The following is a 27108-nucleotide window of genomic DNA, read 5'->3' as shown; positions in this document are numbered from 1 at the left end:
GATACCATAAGCTAAGAGTAAATTAAACTTGAGGGCAAGGACAAATTTTAATGCACACATACTGTATTTTTAACAACCTCTCTTTAAAACAGGTTCTTGGTGTATTCAGTATCACACCATGCTGTACATTTCATTTTATTGTTTCTGTAAGTTCTTAAAATTAAATAGAAATACACATGATTTTTGGTTAATTGTATTGAGGCAGTGGTATAAGAGGCTAGGGTATTTTATCAGAGCCAGCTGCTGTATACAACATTGCGGTCAATCCATCCAAAATAGCAGGGAGTCAAATTTCAGAGCTCATGTTGTTGTTTTTAAACCATGCAAAATGTTGCAATCCAACGACATTGTACACCAAGCCTGAAAAACAGAGATGACCTTATAGCCATTACATGCTGGGGGCACAGACGCTCCCCACAAATGCACACATTTATGTACACAGAGGACTGAAATGTAGGAAAATGGGAGAGGCAATAGCCAAATGAAGACGATGAAAATTCTGTGTTTGAAAATAGCAGTTTTGCCCTTATTAATGCCATTAGTGTAACAGTCATAATGGATCAAATCAACGGATGACCGAAGCAACTCCTCTGTCTCTGCGCTATGACGGGATCATGTCGGGAACAATTTGGGCATTTTGTGTTGATGAGTGAAGTTTTGAGTGCTGTAGTAACCTACAAACCACCATTAAACTCTCCTAAGTTCCTGTCTTTATCTTTTTCTCTTTTTACCCCTTCTCATTTTTTTTTTAAATTGCCTTTAAACTTTTTCACATGTTCCAGAAGAAGTGACCCTTTCTTTGATAACTGCACATTTTTAACCCAGATTTTGCCAACAGCCCTTGACAGTCATTTTTAGCTCCTGGGCTTTTCTTCTTTGAGGCCGTTTGTGTCACTCACACTTTGTCTTCCTCATTATTACCAATTATAGCAACACTGACCAGTTCAGTGCAATGCTAAATCTGAAATTCTGTCTATGTTGCACCGTGTTTTCACCTTCTCTTCTTTGAACCTTTTTTGTAGTCTGTGTTCTCCTTATTTATCCACAGACTCTGGGGTATATTAGTTTCAAGTTAGCAGTTGCTTGGCTTTAACAGGTGGTCATCTTTTACGGTCCGTTACTCTGGTAACATTTGAAAGGGTCATTCAGCACCCCAGCTTAATGCCTTAGATTTGGGGCCTTCAGAACAGTTGTCGCCTGTCAGGAGGAGCACAGAGTCAGAAAGGACCAGTCGAACACTTGCTCTTCCCCTCGTTGAGGTGAGAATTTTCCAGCAGCTGTCACTTGGCCTCTTTAACTCGTGTGTTTTTGGAGGGTTGGTTTTTCCCCCTCTTTTCCAATAAAGCAAAAATGAATGTTTGTGGCAACTGGAGGGGGGAGGGAAAACTCCAGTGCTGTGCCCTGTCACTCACAATCTCACCCATGTGTGTCCTCCTCTAGAAGGGTTACATGTCTCATCAGCCGCCAATCATTAGACGCACATGAGACGAGCCTAGTGGCTTAGACTTCTTTCTTGTCATTCAACTGTTCAAAAGGCTTCGGTGGTTTTATTCTAGTGTCATAAAACTCTGTCTGTTTTACTGTGTACCAGTAGAAAAATGATGCGTTTCGTTTGCCTCTGCTCTGCTTCCTCTCCTAGACTTCTCTCCCGTTCTCTTTTCCTTTCCCTGTCTCCCTTACTCCCCCTTTCTCCCCCCTCAATCCATCTGCATCATGTCGATCTGTCAGACTGCCAGTGTCTGTTCCAATTAGATTCCACTTAATACACGTAACCTCGATTAACACGCAATCAAGCCCAGATAAATCACGTCCTTTAAGTCCCCCCCTCTGCCTCTCCTGTGTTGCTTTGCATCACTCAGTTTTTCCCAACAAGCTTTCCTCAACGCAGTAGTCGGTCAGGATGTATAAAATCACACACTGACAGAATGAGCAGATAAACGTTAAAAAATGTCCTCAGTGGTGACATTTTGTTGTGCAGACGGCTGTTTTTCACCTCTAACAAAATGCAATGCCTTAGTTTGTGTCTCACTTCTTTCCAGTTCTGTGAATTTCCTTGTGTGTATCCAGCAGACTCTTGTTGGTGCCCTTCTCACCTCAGAAGATGAAGGTGTCTTAATTACATCTTCGGTTAAAAAGCTACAAAAGACACCCTGGGCTTTCTCTACATTGCGGGAGGCTGTATAGTCTATTGTCTCAGTGACCTTTTTAGCTAGCGGACAATTGGTTTGACTAGATTACAAATTAAGACACAGCACTAGGCACTTAGAAAGCAAGTCTGTTAGAGAGCAGTTCTATTACTACCAGCCTGTGGAAGCCACTGGGCCATACGTTTTAAGCGTCACATAAATGGCCACAAAGTCAGGCATCACGTGCACACTGTTCTGTATCTATGAAATATAAAGTTACATTTGCTTTAATGATATCTGCAATGCCATTGTGCCTCTTTGCCAGTGGCAGAAAGGGAAAAACACACAGAGGCGCCACAGAGCTTAGGATTCAGGGTCGATTATAATTCTTTTAACAAAGTTAATAATTTACACTGTTTATGCTAATAGGGGATAAGAGGACTGTTGAATTACCAAACAGCAAAAAACACTAAAAATACAAACCAAATGAAAACAACCTGGGGCACCGAAAAAGCACACACAGCACTCTTGGGTTCGTCTTTTATTAATCGCAGCTAAAAGTGCTAACATTGACATGTTGAACAGATTAGCCTCTTTAATAACGGGGCGGGTCAACATGGCTACCACTGCTGATCCATGAGGATATCCTGTCGGGAGGCGGAAAGCCTGTGTGTTTCATATCCTGACCCCTGCCTCTAAGGGGCTAGCCCACCGTGCTAAAGATACTCTGAATCTGGCCTGAGCATGCACCAGAAGAGGATTACACACTCTTTTCTTCTCTCTCTTAATGTATTTTTGTAGCTTTTGTCTTGGATTTAAATAGGTTTTGCAGTTGTCTTTTTCAGCAAATGCTAAGTCTTTCTGCACGGTTACGGTTTTTGTAGCTCTATTCAAAAGTGTAGCCTGTGACAGACAGAGATCTGGCTCTGTTTCATACAGAGACAGCCTGTGTCATACACGCTCAGGCTGCCGCTGTACAGCATTAATGGTTTTAAATATCTCAATGCTAGTTGGAGTTGACAAGGCCTGCCGGTGTGCGGTGTGTAAATAGGGCTTGGATTTAAAATAAATTAAGCCATGAGAAAGGCTCACGTTGATCCATTTCTTATCTCCTCTGCTGCCTTGTCAGCCCAAAGCCCTTTTAAATTGTGTGGACAAGTTAAGGGACAAGCATGGCTCATTCACAGATTTAAGTATGTAAGAATCGCCTGTTTTAAGTAATAAAGAATGTATATGTAAAACTACAGTAGGCAATATACTTTCCAACAGCCATGAAACTGTTGATCTCTGCAAAACCAATTAAAAAGTTGTGCGTGTTTTATTTAATTAGTATTGGGTGCAAACAAAATGAGTATTGAATAGACACCCGATAGCCCTCTGCCCTGTCTTTTTTCATTTATAAACTCTGTCCACTGCCACAACAATGTAGCGCTGTCTCTTTAAAAGGGGGGACAGTTTTGACTATAAGTTGAGCATTTTTTTTTCTTTCCCAGAGAAAAAAATGGGAATAACGCTGATGAGTTTTAACAGCTTCAGCCAGGCGATGGGCAAATATAATAAGTGTTTTCGTAGACGTCACCAATGATTATCTCATCTGGGCATTTTGGGTGAATGTAGTGGATTTAGAGGCTCGTCTCCCATTGTGCTGACATCACCCTTTAACAAACCAAATTAAATCATGGCTAAAATCATTTGAAACTCTCCCAGAGTCTGCCTCAAATGGCTAAACAAAGAAAGTCTGGGAAAAATTTAAAGGGAACGCTGTGTGTGCATGTGTGTGAGTGGATTTGCGTGGGTTTAGTCTGGGATGTGGGGGTTGTGGTGTGGAAATGGGGGCAAATTAACCCTCACACTGAATAATGGGATAAAGAAAGCTAATATTTAACACATTCTTTTGAGAGTTTATAGGACAAAACTTTCACATAGTGAGTGGCACTCCTGACCTTAGTTTAATTTATTCATTTAAAACATTTTTCTCAACATCAATTTTATTTGTTTTTGCGTTTGATTTTATAGGAAAACTCACTGGCCTCAGCACGGAAAGTTCACAGTAAGGAAAATCTAACAAGGTGTATAAAACAGCCTCAGTCAGTCTTGATATAGCTGTGCATTTATAGATTGAAATCCAGATTAAAGGGCAGGAGTGTCCAGTTTCCACAGCCAGCCAAAGGAGAATGAAATATGTGTTTTAATAGTGGTACCACTATGACGGACTACAGCCAAGAAAAGACAAAATGACACCTGTATGTTTTACAAACATAGGGGGTGACATGAAAATCTCTCACTGTAAGAGTACTCATTAAAACAACCTCTTCAGGTGGTCCCCTGCTATAATGACACTTTGAATGGTTATATTCCTAAACTGTAGCCTTGAATATATGGTAGCTTTGTAAAAGTTACCAAGTGTCACTGAAGTTTTTATGTTTCTACTAAATATCTTAGTTTTAAATTGTTTGCATGTTGAATAAAATTAACAAATCACCCCCCTCTTGCACGGTTGGAACTCAAGGATTCGTCAGTTGTCTCGTCTCATCATTCGCGTGCTGCAGTCGGCCATCCATGACCTTGTGAAATGAACAAGGAGGTAAGGGAGAGAGGAAGAAAGAGGAGTTGGTGCAGGAGTGGCGGCAAAGTGTGGAGGTGAATGGAGGAGGTGGGTGGGGAGGAGGGGGTGTAGCTGCTAAAGGCCTCAATTCAGCCAACGTGGCCTGATGTGACAGGATTAGCTAAGCCCCGGTGAGCATGGCTGGTGCTGTGAGCCACTGTGTGTGCGGTAGTGTATGTGTGTGGGTGTGTGTTGCAGGCCGGCAGTGTGCACAGCAGACTGGGAGCCCCGTACTGCTGCTTGCCACCAGCCGAGCCAAGACAAGACATGGGAGATCAACAGTGTGTCAGCCCATCGCTGCCGTCAAGCCTTAGCCCTCATCACCCTCCCTTTTTACCAATGGGAGGGAGCCAGACCATAGAAGATACAGCCAAGGGAGTAAAGATAGTGGGGGGGAGACACAGTGGGGGACAAGTGGGCGGGCAGCTGGGGCTAAAGTGAACGCGAGTTGGAAAATGATCCTATTAAATTGAATTAAAGAGGCAGTCTTCATTTACCCCAAGAATGATGGATTTGGATAATTAACAGTGTTAATGGGCATTGGTTAAAGAGGGCAAGGGAAACCAGTGATTGCAGACACGGAGTAAAGAGGCCAGGTCAGACCTGCATTGTATTCAGTGGGCAGCACATAAGGGATGGCCTTTTTCCTGCACTAACCCATAGTGGCTTTTTGGGGATTCATTTAAAAATGTTTCCACGGCCACAGCCACAAGTGTAACAAATCTCCTTCAATCTCAAGGTGTTCTTTTCTTCCTCATAACTCCACCTTTATAAAAGTGCAGCTACTGTAAGATGATCCGAACCCAGCAGATCAAAGGCTGTTGTGCTGGTTTAGCGCTGGGCCTGTGTGTGAATAGAGAAATAAAAGCAAAGGAGGGTGTCACTGATGAGCGTGTAGGTTTAGTGTCGATATATTTTGTGGTAGTGTGCTGCAGCAGTGAGTGCATTATACCAGTTTAATGCCCTCATCTCGAGACCTAATTATGGCACTACCAGTGTGTGTGAAGTGTGTGTGTTCATGCACATGCGGTCGTGCTTGTGTGCCTGGGTTTTCACTTTGGTCAATGCACAAACCCTATCTGCATGTCCTTAATTCTTGATGATGTGGAGGCCTTAGGCAGTGTGTGTGATGGAGAGGATGTCTGTGTGCCAAGTTGAAGTGATCAGGCGGCAGGGCATGGGCCCTCACCCCTCTGAAAAATCTCTTTGCTTAGCTCACAGCAGCCGACCAGCGGTAGTGTGTCGCTAGTTTCCACAGTCTAGTCGGGACTAGTGACACCCTCGCACTGTGTGTCACAGAGTAATCTGCAGCTTGTCTATTGGTTTGGAAATAATAGCTAATCCTGTGAAAGAAGTTGTTAGCATCATCGGCATGATCTTCCTTACCTGTGCAGTTCATCCCTTGTATGCAGCTTCAATTATGTGCTTTATTGTTTATGAACAAGCAGTTTTCTTTTGACACAAAGTTGTGGATGTAATCAGTTTGGGCAGTTGTAGATGCACACTCAACTCTCTATTAGGTGGATGATGAGCACCGCAGCTTACCTGAACCCTGATTAGGGAGAGAATGTCTTAAGTAAAGGGATCAAATAATTTTATGCAACTTTTCTCCTTTCAAAAAAATTAACACCACAGTCGCACACATGTGTGTAAGTGAGAGAGTGATAGAGTGTGTGAAAAAAAACAATCTCATCAAGCAGGAGGCCGTTTGCTTAGCAAGAGCTGACAGTCTTTGTGTATGTAAATGAAGAATTTAGACTAATGGAGTTGAACCATTTCTAATTTTGTGATGGCAAGAGGATTTTGATTGAAAGTAATTAAGCAAGCTAGCTGTAAAATTAATTAAAGCAAAAGGAGGGGGGGACTTTTATTGGATTGGATAGCGATATAGCTGCTGTCAGGCAGGGGGACAAATGGGGGTGACCTGGATTCTCTGCCCTCCCTCCTCCCACTCGGGACTTTTATGTCACTTTAATCTCCTTAGAGCGGCTGGTGTGCATTTGTTCGAAATAATCAAGGAAATATGGTCAGAAATTGTCAGCTTTCAGATCTAATTTACCTGACAGCCTTGCAAGTGTGTGTGTGCACGCGCAAGTATGCATGTGACAGTGGCAGGTCCCTTTTTTTCCTTGCCCTCTCCTCAGCTTTGTGGAAAATGCTTTTGACAGTCTTGAAGCATCTTGGTTGTCGGAGGGCGGGGGAGATGAGGAACTTGGGTGGCTTAAGATGGACATTTCAATGAGGCATGTTTGGCCCGGCTTAGCACCTCTGACACCGTTGTGTGCGTGCACAAACACCAACATGTTTAATTGCCACTGTAACATATTCAGACTCCGTTTGGGCACCGTAGCAGCACTTCTCGGCTTCTGTTGTCTGAAGGTAGCCTAAACAAGCAGAAGCTGATTACAGCCATGGCAAAGCCTGTTACAGCTACTTAACCGCTGACAAATAAGATTGGCCAATCCTTCACAAATAGAAATGGAACTTATTGTCCTTTAAATTTAGAAACATAATAACATCTTTGAGAGTGAACACTGACTTTAGATTTCTTTTGTAATGTTTTAAACTTTTGCCTTCATTTTACAGTTGAATGTCTATAAAAAATATCAACTACCTGTGCAATTTGTGCTAAGCTAATAACCAGTCATAAAATAGCCCTGCTAATGTCCTGCGACAACTATATGGCTTTGAGCTGTATGGGGTCCATATTAAAAGTCCACAGGGTTCCCACCCTTCCACAGTGGGTAAGATGCCACTTCCTCTTAAAGCTTCTCATCGCTTGCTGGTGTTTGTGACATAGGGTCTCAGTGTGGCCCTCAGTGCCCCCTGAAGAGACAGTTAATTAAGGCCTGGGCCTAGACAATGCTGCCAGGACTCTCGCCCACCACACCATCGTCTGCAACTGCCGCCACCATTTCTCCCTCTGCAGCCGCTGGGGCCGCAGGGAAAGCAGAGCGCCACCATAGGGGCCCCTAACGGGATTAGGAGTCCTCTGAAAATAGGACCTCAGCTCCATAAGCCTCTCTCCCACCTTCATCTGCCCAAAGGATCCCCCTTGATTCACCCCCAGCCCGATCCCCTCCTACTCCCCCTCTTTTAAGACGGCTCCACCCGAGCTCCGTTTTATCAATTAATGTAATAAAAGGTGGAACAAAGAGCTTTCTTTCCCCCCCTCTGTAATTAGAGGGGGAGATCTCCTGAGGACTGGCATTCCTTGGGCCCGAAAAAACATGATTCTCACTCCCCCCTCTACTCTGCCTCCACCACTCAAGCGGAACATGGCTCCTCGATGTATAAGGGTGATAATGTAAATGTAGTGTAGTCTGCCAGGCAAACCCTGCACAACCTATTTTGCAGTAGCTTTATCTAAGTGTGAACAAATGAATGTAACATTTGGAAGAGTGATACATTATTAACTCTAATTGATTCCTTATAACACTATACATTCACTGTCACCTTCACTTTGGCTCGCAGGTGTACATGTGCTCTAAATCACTCTTGTCGTCGTCCCTATTCTAACACGCTATGTGTCACCACACACTGTTAATAAATGTGATAAAACCACCTGAATCGAGAATATCAGGTATGGCGTCTTCTTATGTGTGTTTTTGTCTGTTAAGGTGTGATACAGTAGACTTAAGTGTGCGTGTGCATGTGTGCCTACTCTCCCTCTTTCTCTCCCTCTCTCTCTCTTGCTTAACTATCTACAGGGGTGTGAAAGTAAAAGAGGGAGACAGAGCACCCGCTTTCACAGCCACTGGAGCTTTCGATAGGAATTAGTTTTACAACATATGCAAATGTACCCCCTTGAAAAAAGGGGGTCTTTAACTGACAGGTTGATATGTGATTAAACGACAATTAGAGAGCTGAAAATAAGTGTCGGCAGTAGGTCAAGCACTGGGCGGCTGAGCTAAAAGGTAGCAGACTATTGAGTAGAAACATTCCCAGGCGGAGGCCAGGAACAGGACCCAAAACAAATTAGAGTGTATAAAGGGGAACAAGGTTGGCACTGAGTGTTCCAATAAACCCACAACAACAAAAATAAGTGCTATATTTTTCCTAGATTACACTAGACTAACTGAAGTAGAGAGGGATTCTGTTTTCAGTAAACCAGAGCTGGAAAAATGTACAATTCATGAATTCTTACAGTGTAAAAACAATACTTAACCTTTAAGGGTCTCCACCATGTGACTATGAAGCCCTGTTTGCCCTGATTCTAACCTTTAGTGCCCCCAGCCCAGATTAAAACCGCTGGTTTGTCCTACTGTAGGCTGTACCCCTCTCCTCTGCTGCCCTTTAAGTTAAAAGTACAGAGACATGAGGGATCCTGTGTCTTTCTTCCTTGCTGTTTATTCTCTGACAAACACACACACACTCACTAACACACACACACACCCGACACAAACATACAGGCAGCGACATAAAAGGGCTCACGCTTATTCTGGCAACAGATGGCCCTGTCCCTATAATCCCCTTTGATGCTGCGGTGGGCAGTGGCTCCTGAACATCTCTGAAGCCAAAGCCCCAACAAAACTTGAGCTACTTTTCCTTTAACTGACCCCAATTGCCAAGGAGCTGTCAGCTGTCAGACCTGGTTAAGAGCGTCTTTACTGGGGGAGACTGAAGGGCACAGGTTTCTCTCTCTCTCTCTCTTTCTCTCTCTCTCCTCTTTCAGCTTCCTGTTTGTTTTCTGTCACAGGCGGTTCATTCCACCTTCATGACACGGTAGTGAAAGCAGGTTGACCGTGCTACTCTGACTCTTACTATAGACAGCACTTATTTCTTTCCTGTTCACTCCAGAAGGTGAAAGAGTGAACCTTCCTGAGCTCCAATATTGGAACCACAGATGGCAGGAGGTGGGCTAAGAGGCTTAGATTTCATCAAAGACTCACCTTAATTATTGTCATCTGAGAGAAAAGAGTGTCTTTTTATAGCCTTCATAGCCCGTGTGCCAAATACACATTAAAAATTCTAAAGGAGCCAATTTATCACTTGTTTTTTTGAAAAACCTTTTTTGACTGATTTAGTTACAAATTTCACTTTGTTGGTTACACCTTACTTAGGTGCCTGTCGTGGATGACTTAGCCAAAGTATCCCACTGATGCTGAGGAAATAAACGTGCTATCTAAATAAAGTGGTTTAGTCACTGATAAGATAAAATCCCCAAGATAGTAATGAGCTCACTAATAGGGGTTTAAAAATAATTTAACAATTACCCTTAACCCCTCTTTCACAGCATTAATTAGAAAAAAGGCTGTAGTGTAAAGCCTAATACTTAAAGTATAACAGCCTTCTTACTTTTTGGTCAATTCTCTTTTAGCTCTAAAATTTCTAATTAAAGCAGAAAGTTGTGCTTGACACCTTGATCAAGCTGTAATCACTCACCCAAATGTTTGCATGAACTGTCACCTGAAGAACCCTGCTTTCTTGACATTTTTTTACTAGAAAATAAAATCAATATAAAATCATATCTAAACTTTTGTATTATATAAATTCCTCCTTCTTTGTTTGCAGGCCTGTAGTTAGAGGACACTAGATATATGTTTCCCTCAGGTGCAGAGACAACTGATTGCAGCGATTTCTTGTTTCAGTTGGAACGCAGCAGCTTCTCACACAAATGGAGAAACCCAAATCAGCACTCACTTTCTGTGTGATTTCAGAGAATCGTACTGTACCGTGTTATCATTCGAGAGCTTTAGGGGATAATCATCACTGAGATTTGCTCATGTTTCCAGCGGGTTTGCTGAGATGCATGTACGTGGCTAATGGGATTGGGCTTTTTTTATATCCCTCTCCTGTGGCGTTATGGAGCTTGCAGCTGAACTTGAACGGATGTGCATGGTGCTGAGTCGTGCACAGGACTATTTCAAGACTGAAATGCGATTGTTTTAATACTTTAATCCACCTGTCCTTGATGTTGCAGAAGTCTCCTAATTATTTCAGTGCCCTCTATCCTTAATGGTTAAAACAGCGCAGGGACACTTTTTCTGTTGGAAAATCCACTTTAAATTGTTCAACAGAGAAAAAAGATCAATAAATGACTTAATTTTGACCCCCCACTCCCCATGAGTGCAAATTTTAACCACATTGAATATTTAAATATGCATGTATGCTGAGACGACCAGATATATTGAAAATCATTTTAAAGAGTAAGCTATTAAACAACCAGAATTCTCAGGATTGTCCCAGGTTCTAACTGAGATAGTATGCAAACACAAATATTTTCTTTTAATTAAAAAGGCCTCATCCCGCTGTATCCTCCCCCAAGCCTGCTGCCTGCTCTCAACGACCCCCATCCTAATGTACTCACACGCACATACATGCACATACACACCCCTGTGATATTTTATTAAAATGTACTTGCTCTCAAAGTGACATACATATAGTACAGACAAATTTGAGAAAAGTGATTATTTTAATTCCGTCGTGGGCCATGGATTCCTCTTGACTAGCTGCTAATCTGTCAGAGCCTGGTTGTCAATTGAGAACTGGGGACACCAGCAGGGACGGCTGCCCAGTTCACTGATAGCCCCCTGAGGGACAGTTAACCCTGAAACACCCCCCACCGCTGAAAAAAAAAAAAAAAAAAAAACAACTCTTGTGCAGTCAACCACCCTCCCCCCTGACTGGTCCAGTACTAAAAGTTGCACAGGCTGGCTGAAGGAGCGGTGGTTTTTGTGTATGTATTCTGGTTCGGGACAGTGGCAGTGGCAGGGGGTAGGTTTGTGTATTTATGTGTGGTTTAGTGGGGGGGTGAAGGCTTGATAGTAATGCATGTTGATGGTTTCAGAGATACTTCATTTCAGAAACAGGGGCCTCATTAACCGTAGTCTTCATCAGGCCGGCAAGCAGCGGGCACATTAGGGGTCCACAGGAAGTTAGAGTACAGCAGGAGAGTGCATTAGGGAGGCCTGGGGAGACACACTCCCTCAGTTCCACTTCCACCTCCAGCGCTTTTCTATATCTTAATGTACCTTTCAGAGGAATTCGGATAGAGGTCAATAATTATGCTCTTTAAATTATTCAGTCGAGGTCCTCTGTAATTGTGCTTTTTAGAGCTCGGACATTGACAGCATGGTTTACTGCACGGCCTGACCGGATGAATCAGTACAGAGTGAGAGAAAGACTTTGTGATTGTGTTTTAATGCTCTCATCACCAACTGGTAACAGATGTAGTCTGATGTTCATTTCTGTTATGTCAGTACGACAAAGCATCAAATAACAAACTAAATCATCTACAGAGCAAATTTCTTAGTAAATCAAGTTTGGATTTTTTTTTTTTTTTTTTAAAGAGGCATTCAGACTGAGGTGTCTGTGGTGGCCATGCTGGTGTCAAAGACTTTTCACACTACCAGCTACTCTGTGGGAATGTTTAGTTTGGGACGCAACCGTGTTATTTTTGTTACATCGAGGAGAGGAAAGCGCAAACTGCAAGGGTAGCAGAAAAAATCACCCAACTTTCTCTACAAAGCCAGCCCCTGCAACGTTTCACTGCACATGATAACATCATCCGTCCACACAACAAGTCCTCTTTCAGCTACAGATTATTAACACATCGCTGAAAGCGGCAGAGAGCAATTCGCTGTTGTCACAGGGTCTAATATTTATATTTATCTAGTTGGGAGAGGCATTGACAAACATGTCACACACCTGCAGTTTTATAGTATGTGCTACTGAAGCTTGGTGTCAAAGAAAAAGCCTGTACAGTGGAGTTTTGTTGGGGCGGGAGGAAGACTGTAATTACTGTCTGACGATTCATCTAGTCACTGCATAAAATAGTGTTTATCCAGTCGCCCGTGTTTCTGTCGTGGCTGAGGGAGGGGAGGGTCACAACTGAGACAGCTAGGGCAATCAGGAAAAGAATCGTGACTCCAAAACATTCAGCCTTTCTTCCTTTCTTTCTTTCCTTTCTCTCTTCATCTCTTTGTCTCTCTCTTTCTCCCGCTCACTTCAGGGTTAAGAACCGGTGCCTTAGAAAATGAGATCTCCCTTTCCTCCCCCTCTGACACACCCACACACAAATAAACATAAAAAGCTAATTTGTTAGCGCCCTCATTTCAGAGGCCTGAGCAGGAGAATATTGTTGGGGGGAAAAGTAATGCTTTGTCAAATGTTGACATGTGTTGCAAACATGGGGCCTTCAGCTGCAGCAACAGCAGCAGCGTTTTGTAGAGCGGCTCTGGCACATTGTCGGCACATGAAGAGAGGATGCTTTGAAACAAGATTAGCCTCCAAATGGCCCTGCCTGCCCCCATCCATACCCCTGTGCATAATGCGTGCGTGCGTGCGCATCTGCACTAAGATGCTGAATGATCATATCCACTGAAATAAGTGTGAGCCTGTTTTCTCACAGAATGAGTCGGGGTGTCATGTGCTGTTTATCAGTGGACAGCTGAAGGTGCGTACATATTTGTTCTGATGTTAGGCCTCATGGTCTGGCACAAGGTTTGGCTCGCTTTCTTGGGTCCCTGTCACTGAGGCTTCCTCCCCTTGGCTTTGGGTCAGGGTGACACTGGGCAGGGGGAGGGAAAAAAAATCCCATCACCCCTACACTTTGCCCTTACAAAAATGAATCAAAATTGGAAAACAACATGCAAGGTTCGCCTAACACAGGAACACTCACAATATGCTGATGTTTTCTTTTGCACACTGTGTTTGCTAAATTGCCTTTGACTGCGTGCATCAGTAATGAAACTTTATGTCCTTGTGGAGAGGGCAGCAAGTCCGTTCCAGTTAGGACCGGGACGATCTCTCCTGTCTGGCTTTTGTGAGACTTTTTTTTCTAATACACGTCCTTATGAATAAATGAAGCCCATGAAGTCATTTTTTCCATATTTGTGTAAATTGCTTTAAAAGCATTTTATCATGTCATAAAAAAGCGCAATTGATCTGCTGGGCTTAGCCCATTGGACAGCTGTGTGTTTTGTTAATGGCCACTTTGCTCCAAGCAGCTTATTAAAAAATTTATATATAAATGCAAAAATTGCATAAATTATTTAGATACAGTAAGCATTTTTTTTTGTTTTGGCCAGGCAGGGAGGGGCTGTTATCAGTATGGAAATTTACCATAGTATATTATCTGCTGAAATATAGTAATATATCTGCCCAGACACATATGTGTCCTCCTCAGTGCACCCCCCACACATGCAGAGGCGCAGAAAAAAAGTATATATTTTTTGATGACTTCGTTTCAGCAACCACGGAATGTCACCCATATCCTGGTTGATTGTACTTTCGAGTTTTATGATGTTTTTCCATTGATTTGTTTCCCCGGCGCAGCTGCCGACCTCTATTGAGGGACGAACGTAATCAGCGCTGACGCAAATTAGATGGTTATTCGTTTCGAAAATTGACAGAAAAACAATAAAAAAGATGAAATGCTCCCAAATCAATAGATATAATGAAATTCAAATAATCCGAGAGATGAGGTCTCCATGGCAACTGATAATGTGGAAAAGAAAACAATTTAATAAAGGACAGACACGCTTTGAAAACAGATTGGGGAGGGGGGTGGCTGTAAAGCGGGGAGAGGAGAGCAAAGCAGAGCAGAGGAGAGAGGAGGTGGGGAGATGGAGGGATACAGAGAGGGAGGGAGGAAGGGTGGTAGTGGGGTGTTTGTGGCTGTAGTGGTTGCTCTATAGCTTGTTTCCCCCGGCGTGTGAAGGATCTGTGTCTGTCCCAAGGACACCAGAATAATTAGAAAAGCTTTCAGGCCAGAAAGTGCAGATTCAGGTTTTAATACACAAAATTATTTCAGGGGCAGTGAATCGGAAAACCATTTGTTGGTGACCTTCCTGAGAGGCCTCCCCCTCCCCGGTACAGGGCAAGATGGAGGCTATGTGGCAGCACAGCCTGAGTTATGGCATATTTGTGTTTTTATAGAGGCAGGGGGAATGGAGTTGGGGAAGTTGGGAGGGGGTGAGGGGGTAAATGTGTATGTGGTTATGTTTCAGTTTGTGTGTTCGTCTGTGCATGAGATTGGGGGATGGATTGGGGGGGTCACAGGGAGACATTCATGTGGGGGGGGGGGGTCTTAAAGGAGTTTGGGCAGAGAGAGGGAGAGCAAAGATGAGAAAGGAGAAAGTGCAGAGAGAGAAAGAGGGAAGTTGCAGATCCGGCTGTATTTACAGATCAGTTGTCAAAAAGAGCCATTTAAGGGGAATGCGCCTGTTCCTGCACTGTGACAAGCGAGGTGCCTGTTTAAAAAGGAAAAGACAACTATGAACCTGAGAGGGAGATAGTCAAACACAGGCTTTTTTTTGTTGAAGACAGACAGAGCAGGGGGTGGCGAGGGAAGCGAGTGGGTGTTAAGTGACTTCATTTGTAGTCTATTTAAGGTATGTTTTACTTGTCCTTGTGCTGCTCCTCCAACATCTAATGCTGGGGCTGTGTTCTAGTTAGCACAGCAAGGGAATAATGATTGAGTGCATCATTCTTATTTCCTGTAAATACAAATGACTTTCCTTCATCTGCCTAAAAACCTGTATTTGATTTCATTCCTACCGTCAAGGGAGATTTGCTACTGATGCAAACAGAGATAAGAGTGAAAACCAAAAGCTCAGCTCTGTTGCCCTCATTAGCTTATCATAGCTCTTAGTATGTACACTTTCTGCTGGCTTTATTCAACATCCGTATCCTGCTCTTTTAACATCCTATTTTCTTTATAACTCTTTGTCAACCTTTTAAAGGCAGTCTTGTTGGGCGTTGGAGCCTCGTCTGTCAAGTAGTGACTACTATTTTTGTGTCATTAGAAGGCTTTGTTTGACTCAAATAAAGGTGATCCACCCTCTGTTCAAATGATACCAACAGCAGGTCCGGGATATCATGTCTTCAGTGTAGATACCCTTATCCTGTTCCAGGCAGCAATAAATGGAAAAACAAGTCCTCACACAAAGGCATGATAAACGCTGTTCTGATATTTTAATAGCATAAGATCCTCTCCCTGATTAGGATCAGTGCTTTCCTGCAATACAAACTGTCATAAAGTTGGGCAATATTTGATAATAAAGTAGAGTACTTTATGCAGTTCTCTCTGCCTTCTCTTCTTTCTCTGTCTTTTTTTGATTTGAAACCTTTTTTTTAAAAAATGTGTAATAAAGTTGGTTGAATACACAAAAATCATGTCATGCTTTTTTTTTTCAGACACTGCTTAATAGCCCTTTTTTTACTCAGAGGCTCAACAACATCTGACATTCTTCAGCAGGACAGCTAATTCTCTCCTGCACTGATATTGCAATGTGAAAAGTGCCCCACAAGTAGGAGAGAAACTAGAAATTCCCCACTGTACACTAGCTAAGAGCCTTCAAATCTCACATATCAGTGTCAATGAGGACTGTTTTCTTTCTTTTTTTTTAAATGGAAAAAAAGAATGGATTGAATAGAGACTTGAAATACGAGAGCCGATAGGCATCCGCTGTGTGTTTGTGTTTTGTGTATGAATGTGTGTTTGTGTGTGCATGCACATACACTCTGACACGCACACATAGGGCACAAAGCACATGTTATCACTGTCAACAGCAGCAGTAGCAAACAGCAGCAGTTGTTCTGTGTGTCTGTCTGGTTTGTGTATGAGAGAACGGGTGTATGCAATCTCTCTCAGTCTCTCTCTCTTTCTGGCTGCTGGCTCTGAGGGATCCACTGTAAGTCAATCTGTGTGTTCATATTCCCTGTGAGTGTTTGTGTGTGAGGCACTACTGTACTACACTTCAGGGGCCAGGAGCCAGGAACCGAGCCCAACCGAACAGCGCTGAACAGGGCTGGAAAGGGCCGAGGGCCAGCTCCCTGTGCACACCACCCACTTCACACCTGTCTCCCTCTCTCTCACACACAGACACATAAGCACACGCACACGGCTCGTATAGCCGTGCTGCTCGGCACAGGGCTCTCATTGTAGCAGTGACAGGAGGGCGCCCGTTAAGTGGCTCTCTCTTCCTGGGGCCTGTGTGTCTGTGTCTGTGTGTATTTTGTTCCCCAATGTGTCTGTGGGGTGGAGAAGGGCGATGGAGGACCCCTACTGGTAAAGTGGGTAAACTCGCACAGCCTCGACATCTGTGCTCGGAGAGAAGGGGGGGAGGGGGGGGAGGAGGGAGGAGAGATAGACAGAGAGAGAGGAGGACAGGGTGGGAAAGAGGAAAGGAGTGAGAAGGAGAGAGGGAGGGAAAGGGAGACAGAGGGGGAGAGAGAGAGAGAGCATAGCCTTGGCAGAAAGCAGTTGAGGAGAAAATGCCTTGCTTTGTGGAGAGAATTCTTCCAGGGCAGGAGGGAGAGGTGAGACAGAGCGCAGAGGGCGGTCTGCTGCCAGGTAAGACCCACACACACACCTTCCTCTCTCTCTTCTCCCCCCCTTCTGTCACACTCTCTCACTCTCCCCTCCAACACACCCACCCACACACACACTCTCACAAGAGTTGAGTGCTACCTTGAGGTGAACGAGTCTGCTACTAGTTGCAGTTGGCATGAGTGAGGCAGGCATGTGATGTGCAGAGTTCAAGTGTGTGTGTGTGTGTGTGTGAGAGAGAGAGAGCAGGTTCAGTTTTATTTTTAAGGTTTTTTTTTTTTTACCCATAGTGCACCTGATGTTCAGAAGGGGTTTGCTGTAATTGTGTGCTACTTCTTCAAAAGTTCTGTTGTTGACTTTTGTGACTTATTGCACTTCACAGTTCCACTTTTTGAATTTTACAGTTTTTTATGACATTATGGTGGAAAGTTACTCATGTCATTGTGGAAATTGAAGGGGCTTTCACTTTGCTGCCTTATTTTCATGTTCTTTAAATTTGTTCTCAGTTTTTTTCAAGCATTGAATGCTTAATCTATAAAAACTGTACCTATTAAAATATATCAATAATTTAAAAAGTGCTTACTTCATAAACGATCTGCCACTTTAAAAGTTGTTTTGAGTGAAGCTCCAACGCTGAAATTTTGTTTGTCTTCATCAGCAAAATTATCCAATTCTAATTAATAACAAATCAGTCATTTATTTGATTGCACGTTTCACTTTTGATAGATACTATGAATTCTATAATACCTTTATATCCCAACTTGAAATGTATTTTTATTTAATTGCTTTCTTCTGTGATGAATAATTTGTAAATGTGGGTTTGACTTTTTGACTCAAGTCCGCAACCAGATAACTTTGTCCAGCTTTCCAGTTTGTTTCATAGCAAGCTCCTTTTTATTTTTTATTGAGCAGTTATTTTCTGGCTGTTATACTGCCCAGAAGCGGCACAAATAAACTTTATTTGAGTTTGAAAGTATAATTTCAAGACAGAAGTCATCAGGCTAAAAATATAAATTATTGAAAAGCACCTAAAATCCCTCGGCTCTGATGTCAAGTACAGATGTATCCATACATAACATGAGGTAATGTGCGGTATCTGTTGAGATTGATTTGGCTGTTTAGATACAGATGTTGTGATGGAGTGATTTATCATCTGAGGGATTTTCAACTCTGCTGATGTAAACAGTGTCTGTTGAAAAAGGCTAAAGAGTCTTTTTCTCCCTTGTGGAGACTCTCTTCAGAGAGGAATAATCCTACTCTAGTACAATTAGATTTTCTCCCTTTGGTTAAATAAATACACTGTCTGTGAACATAAACACAGATTTACATGCAGCCCTGTGGGTGTCTGTGTCTCAAACAGCCTCCTGCTTCAGCCTGGGCCTGATTTTTCTTGTTGAGGCCCACAGAAAAGAGAAAAAAAAAAAAGAAGTGAGACAAGGCAGAAGTTGGCCGGCTCAAACTTGACGCTCACTGTTTATTTGTTTTTATAACAAATGGAACCAGCTTCCCGAGTGAAAGGTGAAGTCAGAATTGAATTTGGCTTGCGTTACCGTGGCGATCTGGCAACCGCTCCCGTGTCCCATAGGACTGCTCTGGTTGCTGTGTGCCGGGCGCGTGTGTTTGTTATTTAACTGATGTGTGTGCGTGCTGCTGCTTTCTGTGTGTAAGAGCGTATGTGTGTTTTAGTAGTGGGTGGTGGTAGCAGCATTCACGAGAGAGACATTTTACTAAGCAGACATTTCCCCCTCTGTTTTCACTCTGACCTGGTAGGAGATTGATGACTGAATTGTGGAGTACATGTTAACAGTAACAAGTGATTTATGAAGATACTTAGGGTAAGTGAGGCCGCACAGGCTGGAGGGAAAGAAAAAGATATAGCCTTTTAAGTTAATGCAAAAATATAGCCTTTTTAAGTAATAATTGTTATTACCACTGCAGGCTTTGGAGAAAGATCTGAGTGAAAGTTGAATGTGCACAAAATGAAACATGAAGCTTTTTTTGTTGGCTTTGTGCCTTCATTTTGCACCTGAAATTCTCATGACACAAAGACACATTCATTTAAAAAAATATATCTATATTGAGAGAGTTAGATTCCAATATTTGAATTGAAAAAAAGAAAACATTTCCAGGGTAAACCATAGTGGAAAACTTTTCTTGGATGAACCCTTGCACTGCAACAAGTGCACTGTGTGTTTTGGCAGACCCCTTTAGCCAAAGATCCCTCTGAAAATCCGCATGCAATTTTAGAAGAATCAGACTCTTTCCCTTTCCTTGGCTTGTGGGCTCCCCTGATATTATGCACACAGAGATCCTCCTCTCTATTCAAATATGAGATTCAATCCACTTGGAAGTGATCTATAGCATTTTTAAAGAATAAAGCAATTTTGGGGAATACGGAATAGTGCTTCCTCTGGAAGAAGGATAGCTTTCATTTTTTTCAAGGCACCTCTTAGACTGAGTGAAATGTTTCCCCTGTTCGCTCAGGGACGACTTTATTTCTTACCAGGGATTTAACACTCACTCAGTCCCCTCATAAATACAGCGTCCCTCAGCCCTTCGCTAGCCATAACTCATGCACTAACTCTCTAGCTAACTAAACTCATATAGCAGAGCCAACACTTGTTTGTCTTTTACCTCAGCCTTTCTCTCCCGTTCTTCCTCTCCGTCTCTTTTCCTCCTCTCAGCTGATTTATACATGACAGAATCTCCTCTGACTACCGTCTCACCAGGCTCCTGCACTGATCTCCTTGGCCCACTCGTGGAGTGGGGTTTGGAAGAAATGTGCATTTGAATATGAGCCAGCCTAATCTCCTTGAGGCTATTTAGAGTGAGCCTAATGCTCCAAGAATGAGCAAGAACAGCACCGGAGAAAATGCGGACGTCCCTCTTGGCGTGTCACAACACAACTTAGGTCTCCAAAGAACGAAGCAAGCCTTTGCTTAGCTGATGAAAATCTCTCTGTAAGAATAACTTAAATTTGGGCTTTCAAGAGACCTGTTGAAGTCTCGTTAGTAAAGCCTTTGTCCTTCGTTTCTTATTTGTCCTGCTGCATTTATGGCACCTACCTGTAGAAATTTTACCTTTAAGCATGTCATCCCAATGGTACAATAAATATCAGACAAACAGCAGCTGGTGAACTTTGAAGCCATTTTACTTTCAGCAGATGAAAGAGCTCAGGTGGGGTATTACAGTACGGTGGAAGCCTTTACTGATCTGGTGCCGATTGGCATTTTGGGAGGAGACAGTCTTTCTGGCGTGGTTCCCGTATTGGTTGTTAACAGCCTGCTGGTACCTTCTGTTCCCTCAACTCCTCAAGCATCTGAAGACCCTCTGAAGTCAAAATCACCCATTTTGATGTCTCATGGCAGCACCCGGCGTTTTGTTGTATTTGCGTTTGAAAAAAAAACAGGCCCCGCTCTGAGGAATTACCCTCAGCATTCATTGGTATCAGATAGGGGAGGAGGGTATCATTCCTCTATTTTCCCCCCATTCTCCCAGCTCTCCTTGCTGTCCTTCCTTCCTTTTTGATCTCACCATCAAATCTTCCTCGGTTTTTATGAGTGACGTTTACCCGAGAGCAGCATGGGAAATGGTTGGCTGAAGAAGACGTTTGAGAAAATATGCCTGAGCAAGCTATCACCTTTGATAAAGCCATAGTTCCAGAGGGAGAAGAAGAAGAAAGCCAAGGAGTTTGAGCATTGTTGGTAATGAAAAATGCCATTCAAGAGGGAGCATCTCTCTGATCACAGCCTGTTAAACCAACAATGTATACTACAACAGATACTTCAGTGCTACATCAAGCATTTCTCTGTTGTACCACAATGAGTGTATGACCCAGAGGACTGATCTGAATCTGGGCTACCACACTGTGCCTTTATTGCACATCAGCTGGGCACCAAATAATCTCATAATAAAAACCCTCACACACACACAGCGGGTCATGCTGGCACTGGCATCAACTGGCACACCTTCAGCTGTGTCACCAGTTGGCTAAAGGCTGGCAAAACACACTTGAATGGAATGCAAAAGGAAAAAATAAGAAATAATGGGGAAGTGGAGGGTATTTGGAAGCACAGAGAGCAAGAAATGTTAGCTTTAGTAATTACTACCTCTATAGAGAAGCAGTGGAAAGGACAGCGAGCGCAAGAAGGAGGCCCCGTGTGCAGATAATGAAGGGGTATCATTGTAGCTCTGACAGCGTTAATCTTAGAGTACTTCAAAGTGTGTGTATCTCTATCTCAGTGTGTGTATGCTGTATGAGTATCATGTATATACTGCTTGGGTGTATGCAGATCTTGATTAAGTACAGTGATGCTAAATGTAAGACCATCCAGTCCGCTTCAGTTCAGTCCCACCATGCTGACCACTGCCTCCTCTCACATGCTCCTAAGATGGTCCTAAAACTTCATAATCTCTCACTTCCTTCCCCATAAAAGCCCCGTCTCACCTGTCAGCACCTGAAACTTGTCATCTTTGTGGAGGAGGGAGAAAGGGGAAGAGCAGTCCAACTTTCTTTGTGCTGGCTTTTCTTTTCTTTTTTCCTCTTCCCATTTGAAGTTGTGAGACACTCATTTAAGCCTCATTGCACACCAACACTCGACACACAAGAAAGTGTTATGAATATGTATCAACACAGCATATGGCAGCAGTAGCACTGGGACTAGGTGTGTCCAGAAGGGTAGAGTGCTGCCAATGCATTATTCTTCATTCAAATTACCACAGTAAGAATGCAGCGGGGAGCTGTGAGCTTTTCACCACCCCTTTAGATGGGGCAGGAGAAGAACCTGGATTGCAGGAAACAGCAGGATCAGAAGAGCAGCGATGAGCTCGGTAGTAGGCCAGCTGAGTTTCTGTGATTTAGAAGGGTTTTTCGTCAGGTTCAAACCTGGCACTCGCTGACACAAGCGTGATTAAAAGTGATATTTCTGACACATTAGGATGCGCACGGGAAGTAACCTCCTCTAAAGCGTTCATTATTAGATGCATGACAGACCTGAATATTTATAAAATAGGTTTTAATAATTAATAGCAGCAATCTGCTCCCGTAATTCATCAGATTTGCACTTCAACAGAGTATCCGTTTTCACTTTAAAATAATAATAAGAGGAATATTAATGTTGGAGAAATGTAAAACGGGCAGCTGGATACAGCGTAAATAGGCATGCACTCCATGCTCACTTCTGAGGCTTTCCTTTAACCTGTCACTTTTCAAATAAAATTACATTTTAAGCCGTCAACACTGCAACGTTTGAAAACCTTCAGTTGTTTGTGCTTGACAATTTAGTGAGCGGCTTCTGACAAATGTGGCAAGTCATGAAGATAAAGATGCAGGAAACAAAGTGGGTTTGGTGTAGAATGCAAAAGTAGTCGCTGTGGTTTTATCAAAAGCAAATTTATTTGTTTGAGTCAACTTAGCAGCACTTCCTTTTGTATACTGAGACCCAAAATAGACAGCCCTCTTTTTTTCCTGTAAAGCAGCTCTGCTCGTTTCATCGTTTCACAGTCATTTTTTCTTCTTTTTTTTCTCTTCTTATTGTGAGTGTTGTTTTATCACACCTTCAAATTCAGTCACAGCACTTTCCCCCCTCTATTGAACTCCCAGCAACAAGAATGTTCCTGTTTTAGGTGAAAACTGCCACGTTTAGTTCCGCCTCCACTTCACATTGAACTTTTCGGTAAAGCACACTGTTTCAGTGCTGTCATTGGTGCAGCAGTGTTGTGTAGGACTGTCAGTATATGTATTTGACTCTGTATGTGTCAGAGCAAATGACGTGACATGCAGCCAGTAGTCAGAGATAATCAGGATAACAGCGCAGAGCATAGTGCTTTGCTGTTTATAAGCAAATATACAATAAACACACACACATAATATTGGTCACAGCCCCTCAAATTTGCTTTTTTTTGTGCTGTATTACACCTTCCATGGCACACATGAACACACCAAACTTTAATCCATCATACTTCACTTTAGTACTGTTGTCATTTCCATCCTGCTTATCAGCTAAGTTAAACAAAAGTTTTCACAGCAGAGTCACAGCCACAGGGTCTTCAAAATGCAAATTCCAGAAGCAGGAAGACTCAGTCTCATCACTTCCTCTCTTTGCCCGACAAAGACTGCGTTTTGATCAAAATTTAATTGTGCTTCATGAGGAGAATACATTGAACTTTTAAAGTGTAGAATGTGATAAAATAAGGCAGAAAGTCTGCCCAGGATGACATTTTAACTGGCACCTGTGATTCATTCTACCGCATGTAAAGTCCAAAGGAGGGAAAGTCTGTCAGGCAGAGCAAATTTTCTAATGGCAGCCAGGGATCGATGTTGTCATCACAGGCATCCTGTCTGGAAATGCTGTTTTTGGTAAATGTCGCCTCCTTTTTTTCTTGGAGAAGTAGAAAGGGCAGAAAAAGAGCAAAAGCAGACAGGGGAAGGAGGTCAACAAGACTGGATGCAGACTTTCCAAGCCGGGCTGAATTTAAGGGAATTGCTTGAAAAATACTGACTTGCTCTCTTGTTCACAAGGTCCTCAATCTGAAAAACAAATTCAAAAAGTAACCTTGGAAATCAATTAAGAAGTCCCCGAGAGCTTGAGAAAAAAAGAAGGGAAAGGTCCCCCCTTCTTTTCTCTTTCCCTCCTCCCCACGTCTTTTCCTCTCCTCCACTTAACAGGGACCTCGGATCTGCCCATCAGAAAGCTGCCCTGTGTGAGGAGGCTTTGTCAGCAGGGGCTTTATTTAATTTTTTTTAACGGCAGAGTGCCATATATGCTGTCAAAATGTCTTAAGAGTCTTATTAAAGAAATGCCACAGCTCATTTCCTTTTAATGCAATTCATATGCTGCTGAATGGGGGCATGTCTAAAGATCTAAACAGCTTTGCTTTTTAGGCTTCACATTAGGGGTTATCTGTGAGGGCTTGTCATTGATTGACATTATCTGGCCTGACAGGGCCTCATATCAAGGTTAACCTCATGGACAACAGTGCCATCCGCACGGACACATACATATACACACTGTCTCACCCACACTTTTAGTCAAATAAGGCACGCTCGCCTCAACTTCCTGTCGAGAGGGTGCTACGTATGTGTGCCAGCTTCATCTGTGTGTGTAAGCCAGGTGGAGATTTCCAGACTTAATTGATAACTAATGGAGCGGCATGTGCTGAGTTTACCCTAGAGGATTGACACTGTGTGTGTTTGTGCGTCTGCATGTTTGTGTATGTGTGTGTGGGTGTGTGTCCTGTGGAGAGATAGAGGGGGTAGGTGATGGTAACAGGATGGGGATGACTTACTCAGCAGTGTAGCTCCGGATTCTGGTGAATTAAATATGGCCCCAAAGATAATGACATGGATTGACACACACCAGTCTGGCTGCTCCTGACCTCTTGGGCAAGCCGGCCGTTCACTCTGCCGTCAAAGAAAGTGTGTAACCAACACTCACTCACACACATCTCCCCTTCTCCCTCCCAACAAGCCACAAAGGCGAAGAGAGATCCCCGTGACCAAAATACAACTGAAGCAGTTAATCTGTACAGATATTAGCTCAAGGGCCCTTGAGAGGTGCACCGCTGAGCCCCTTCTCCACTGTACTACCCACATGGCCTTGCTGCTGAACCAAGCTCAGCAACCATGAGGGAGGGACACAGGGTCGTCTGCTCATTTACCATGGCGGTTGGCTTATCAAATTGCACTCCTGGTGTCTTGAAAATGAACATGGGAGCAGAGCTTCAAAACAAAGCTACAGGAATAAATTTCCCCTGCTCAGTTCTTAGAGGCATGGGACTGTGTGTGATTGTGTGTTTTAGAGCAAAGTTTTCACCTCCTGTAACAGTCACAAATTAAGACATCATCTGGTGCCAGCTGTGAGTCCAGATTTGATGTACAATTTTAACAAGTTAGCCATGTGTCCCATGAATTACCCTAAGCAGCAAACTCAATGAAAGTTGGCTGTTTTTGTACGTAGCTGTCAGAATGGTTCTTGTCACTCATGTCAGATTGTTTTTCTCTCTCCCTTAGACCATTTTAGGCTGCTTGTCCTCTGTTCTGGAAAACACCATAATTACCCTGTTTGTGATGAAGCTGGAGGGCGTATTTGTCCTTAGATTTCAACTTTCCTGCCTGATTGCCCTCAAGTTCAGCGTCTTTCCTCTTCCGTCTGTACTTGAAATATACATTGTTTTCTTCAGCCATTGTCCTGGGCAGTAAGTGTGTAAGAGTGTGTTTTACTGGGGCCGTTTGTGTCTGCTTTTGTCCCACAGTGTCTTCTTTGTGTTTTGTGGTGGTGTGACGGGAGTGTAGCCCTTGGCTGAGGGTTTGTGTTTGATAACAGCCTGTGGACTGAGCTGAAGTGTAATAGTCCAAACGGGTCCTTCAAGGTCGGCACCCCCGGAAAGACAGCACACAATGTGCAAGGTCACATTCTAGACTAAAAGCAATAAGTGCTTTATTGATAGAAAAAACAACAAGCAGGCAGATGTGCAACCAACTGATTAATAATAAAATACATTTGTGAGAGACAGGCGAGGGAGGGGAGGGGATGGCACAGGGGAGAGGAGAAAGCCTCCTGACTGTTTGTCCATGTGTTTTTGAACTGTAAGTGGGCCCACATGCATGTACTGTATGTTTTGCTGCAGCACACTGATTTTGCAGTGGAACTTAAAAAAACTGTTAAAATCCTGGGTTTAAAAAAGTTAAGGAAAAAATTGGACATATTGTAGTTGCTCAAGTGTATTTGTGTTAATGCCTTAATTCCTCTTGTTACCTCTTTGGGTCTATAAAGAACAGTGTGACAGTAATGGCTGAAAACTCACTCCTCCTGTTTGACAGTAATCTAAGTATCATATATATCTCATCAGTTTCATGTTTTTTAATGACAGAGACAACAGTCACCCTAGGTTCCTTTTTCCATTTGGCCACTTTATGAACAATGTGCCTTTGTACTACACCTTTGATGCTATTATCGTTTTATGAAAATAAGCAGAGGGCATCGGACTGTCGTCATCTTTTATATGCCTTTATCGTGCCTTCTCTTGTGCTCTCTCACTCTCTCTCTTTTCCAACCTGGCAAACCTGCCAAGTGAGTAAAGCTCAAAAGTGGATCAGTTAGTGGCAGATTTAGATTTGAGGTGGGGAAAGCTAAGTCCCAGTCTCAGCAAAACCGGTTTCTTCAGGAGGACTCTTAGGGACAAGAGGGCTGGAAGATTTCCATATGTTCTGTCGCCCCCTTCCCCTCAGTGATCACTTACAGTCACACCCCCAGCCCCCCACCTGTGTATACCCGCCTATAAAGCCCATATCTAAATCCCTTCTCTACATAAACTTCTTCTCAGATGTGCCCACCCCTAAACCCCCATCTATCAACTAGTTGGCAATGGCATTGTTTTTAATCATCAGAACCTCAAAATTATTTTTATCGCTTCTGATGCAGCAATTAAAACTTCAGGTCAGAGGCACAACGAGCGGTGATCAGCAGCCGAGCTGAGAAGTTTTAATTAGACGATCAGAACCATTAATGCACAAAAAAAAGGTGTGCGCTGGGAAATTAACGGGAACGTCTTAATCAGGGTTAGCGACTCCGAAGAGGAGTCAAGTGAACAGAGAGCAAAAAACAAATCATTTCCGCACCACTGGGACAAAACTCAATTAAATATGCATGCGGAAAAATGGAAATTTCTCAGCATCGGCAGCACCGACTGTTGGAAAACTGTGGCAAAATCTCACTGCGGGGTCGACGACCTGCTTATTGTTATTCTTGTGTAATAAAAATGAGAGAGGGGCCAGATGCTGGGGTCTGGGTGTCTTGCCGTAGTTGTCCATCAGTGGCTTTCCGCTTGACTTCCTTGCGGCTGCCGCAGCCTCTCTACCATGCAGAGGGAGAGAGAGGAAAAAGAGAGAAGAGGAAAACATTCTCTTCCTGCAAGCCGTAAATTTACAAAAATAAAAACATGGTAATTTCAAATGTGTCTGTGTATGTTTGCCTGTGTGGCTCAGTGATCTCCCTGAAACACACATGCACACACACTCTCACATATACATCTCCCATGGGAGCTAGATTCACAAAAGGTTCACTGAGCTCCACACAGGGAGCTGCAGCCTTGTCGATTAA

At 43.2% G+C, this 27108-nt stretch overlaps 1 protein-coding gene across 5 annotated transcripts in view; it reads left to right on the top strand.

Annotated features, from left to right (window-relative positions):
• The window catches only part of casz1 (castor zinc finger 1), a 75120-nt gene that overhangs the window by 10555 nt on the left and 37457 nt on the right, over positions 1–27108 (top strand). For 4 of the 5 annotated variants that reach the window (XM_041799203.1, XM_041799200.1, XM_041799202.1 and 1 more), the window contains exon 1: positions 16909–17032. The exons of the other annotated variant lie outside the window; for it this stretch is intronic. In XM_041799203.1, the coding sequence (XP_041655137.1) occupies positions 16954–17032 (79 nt within the window). In that variant the 5' untranslated portion in view covers positions 16909–16953. Of the gene's footprint in view, positions 1–16908; positions 17033–27108 lie in introns of those variants that run through there. 5 annotated transcript variants of the gene reach the window in all.

Source organism: Cheilinus undulatus, linkage group 11, assembly GCF_018320785.1.
Source record: "Cheilinus undulatus linkage group 11, ASM1832078v1, whole genome shotgun sequence".
Lineage (NCBI taxonomy): Eukaryota > Metazoa > Chordata > Actinopteri > Labriformes > Labridae > Cheilinus > Cheilinus undulatus.
The sequence above is the reverse complement of the archived record's forward strand: the minus strand, read 5'-3'. Positions and strand labels throughout refer to the sequence as shown.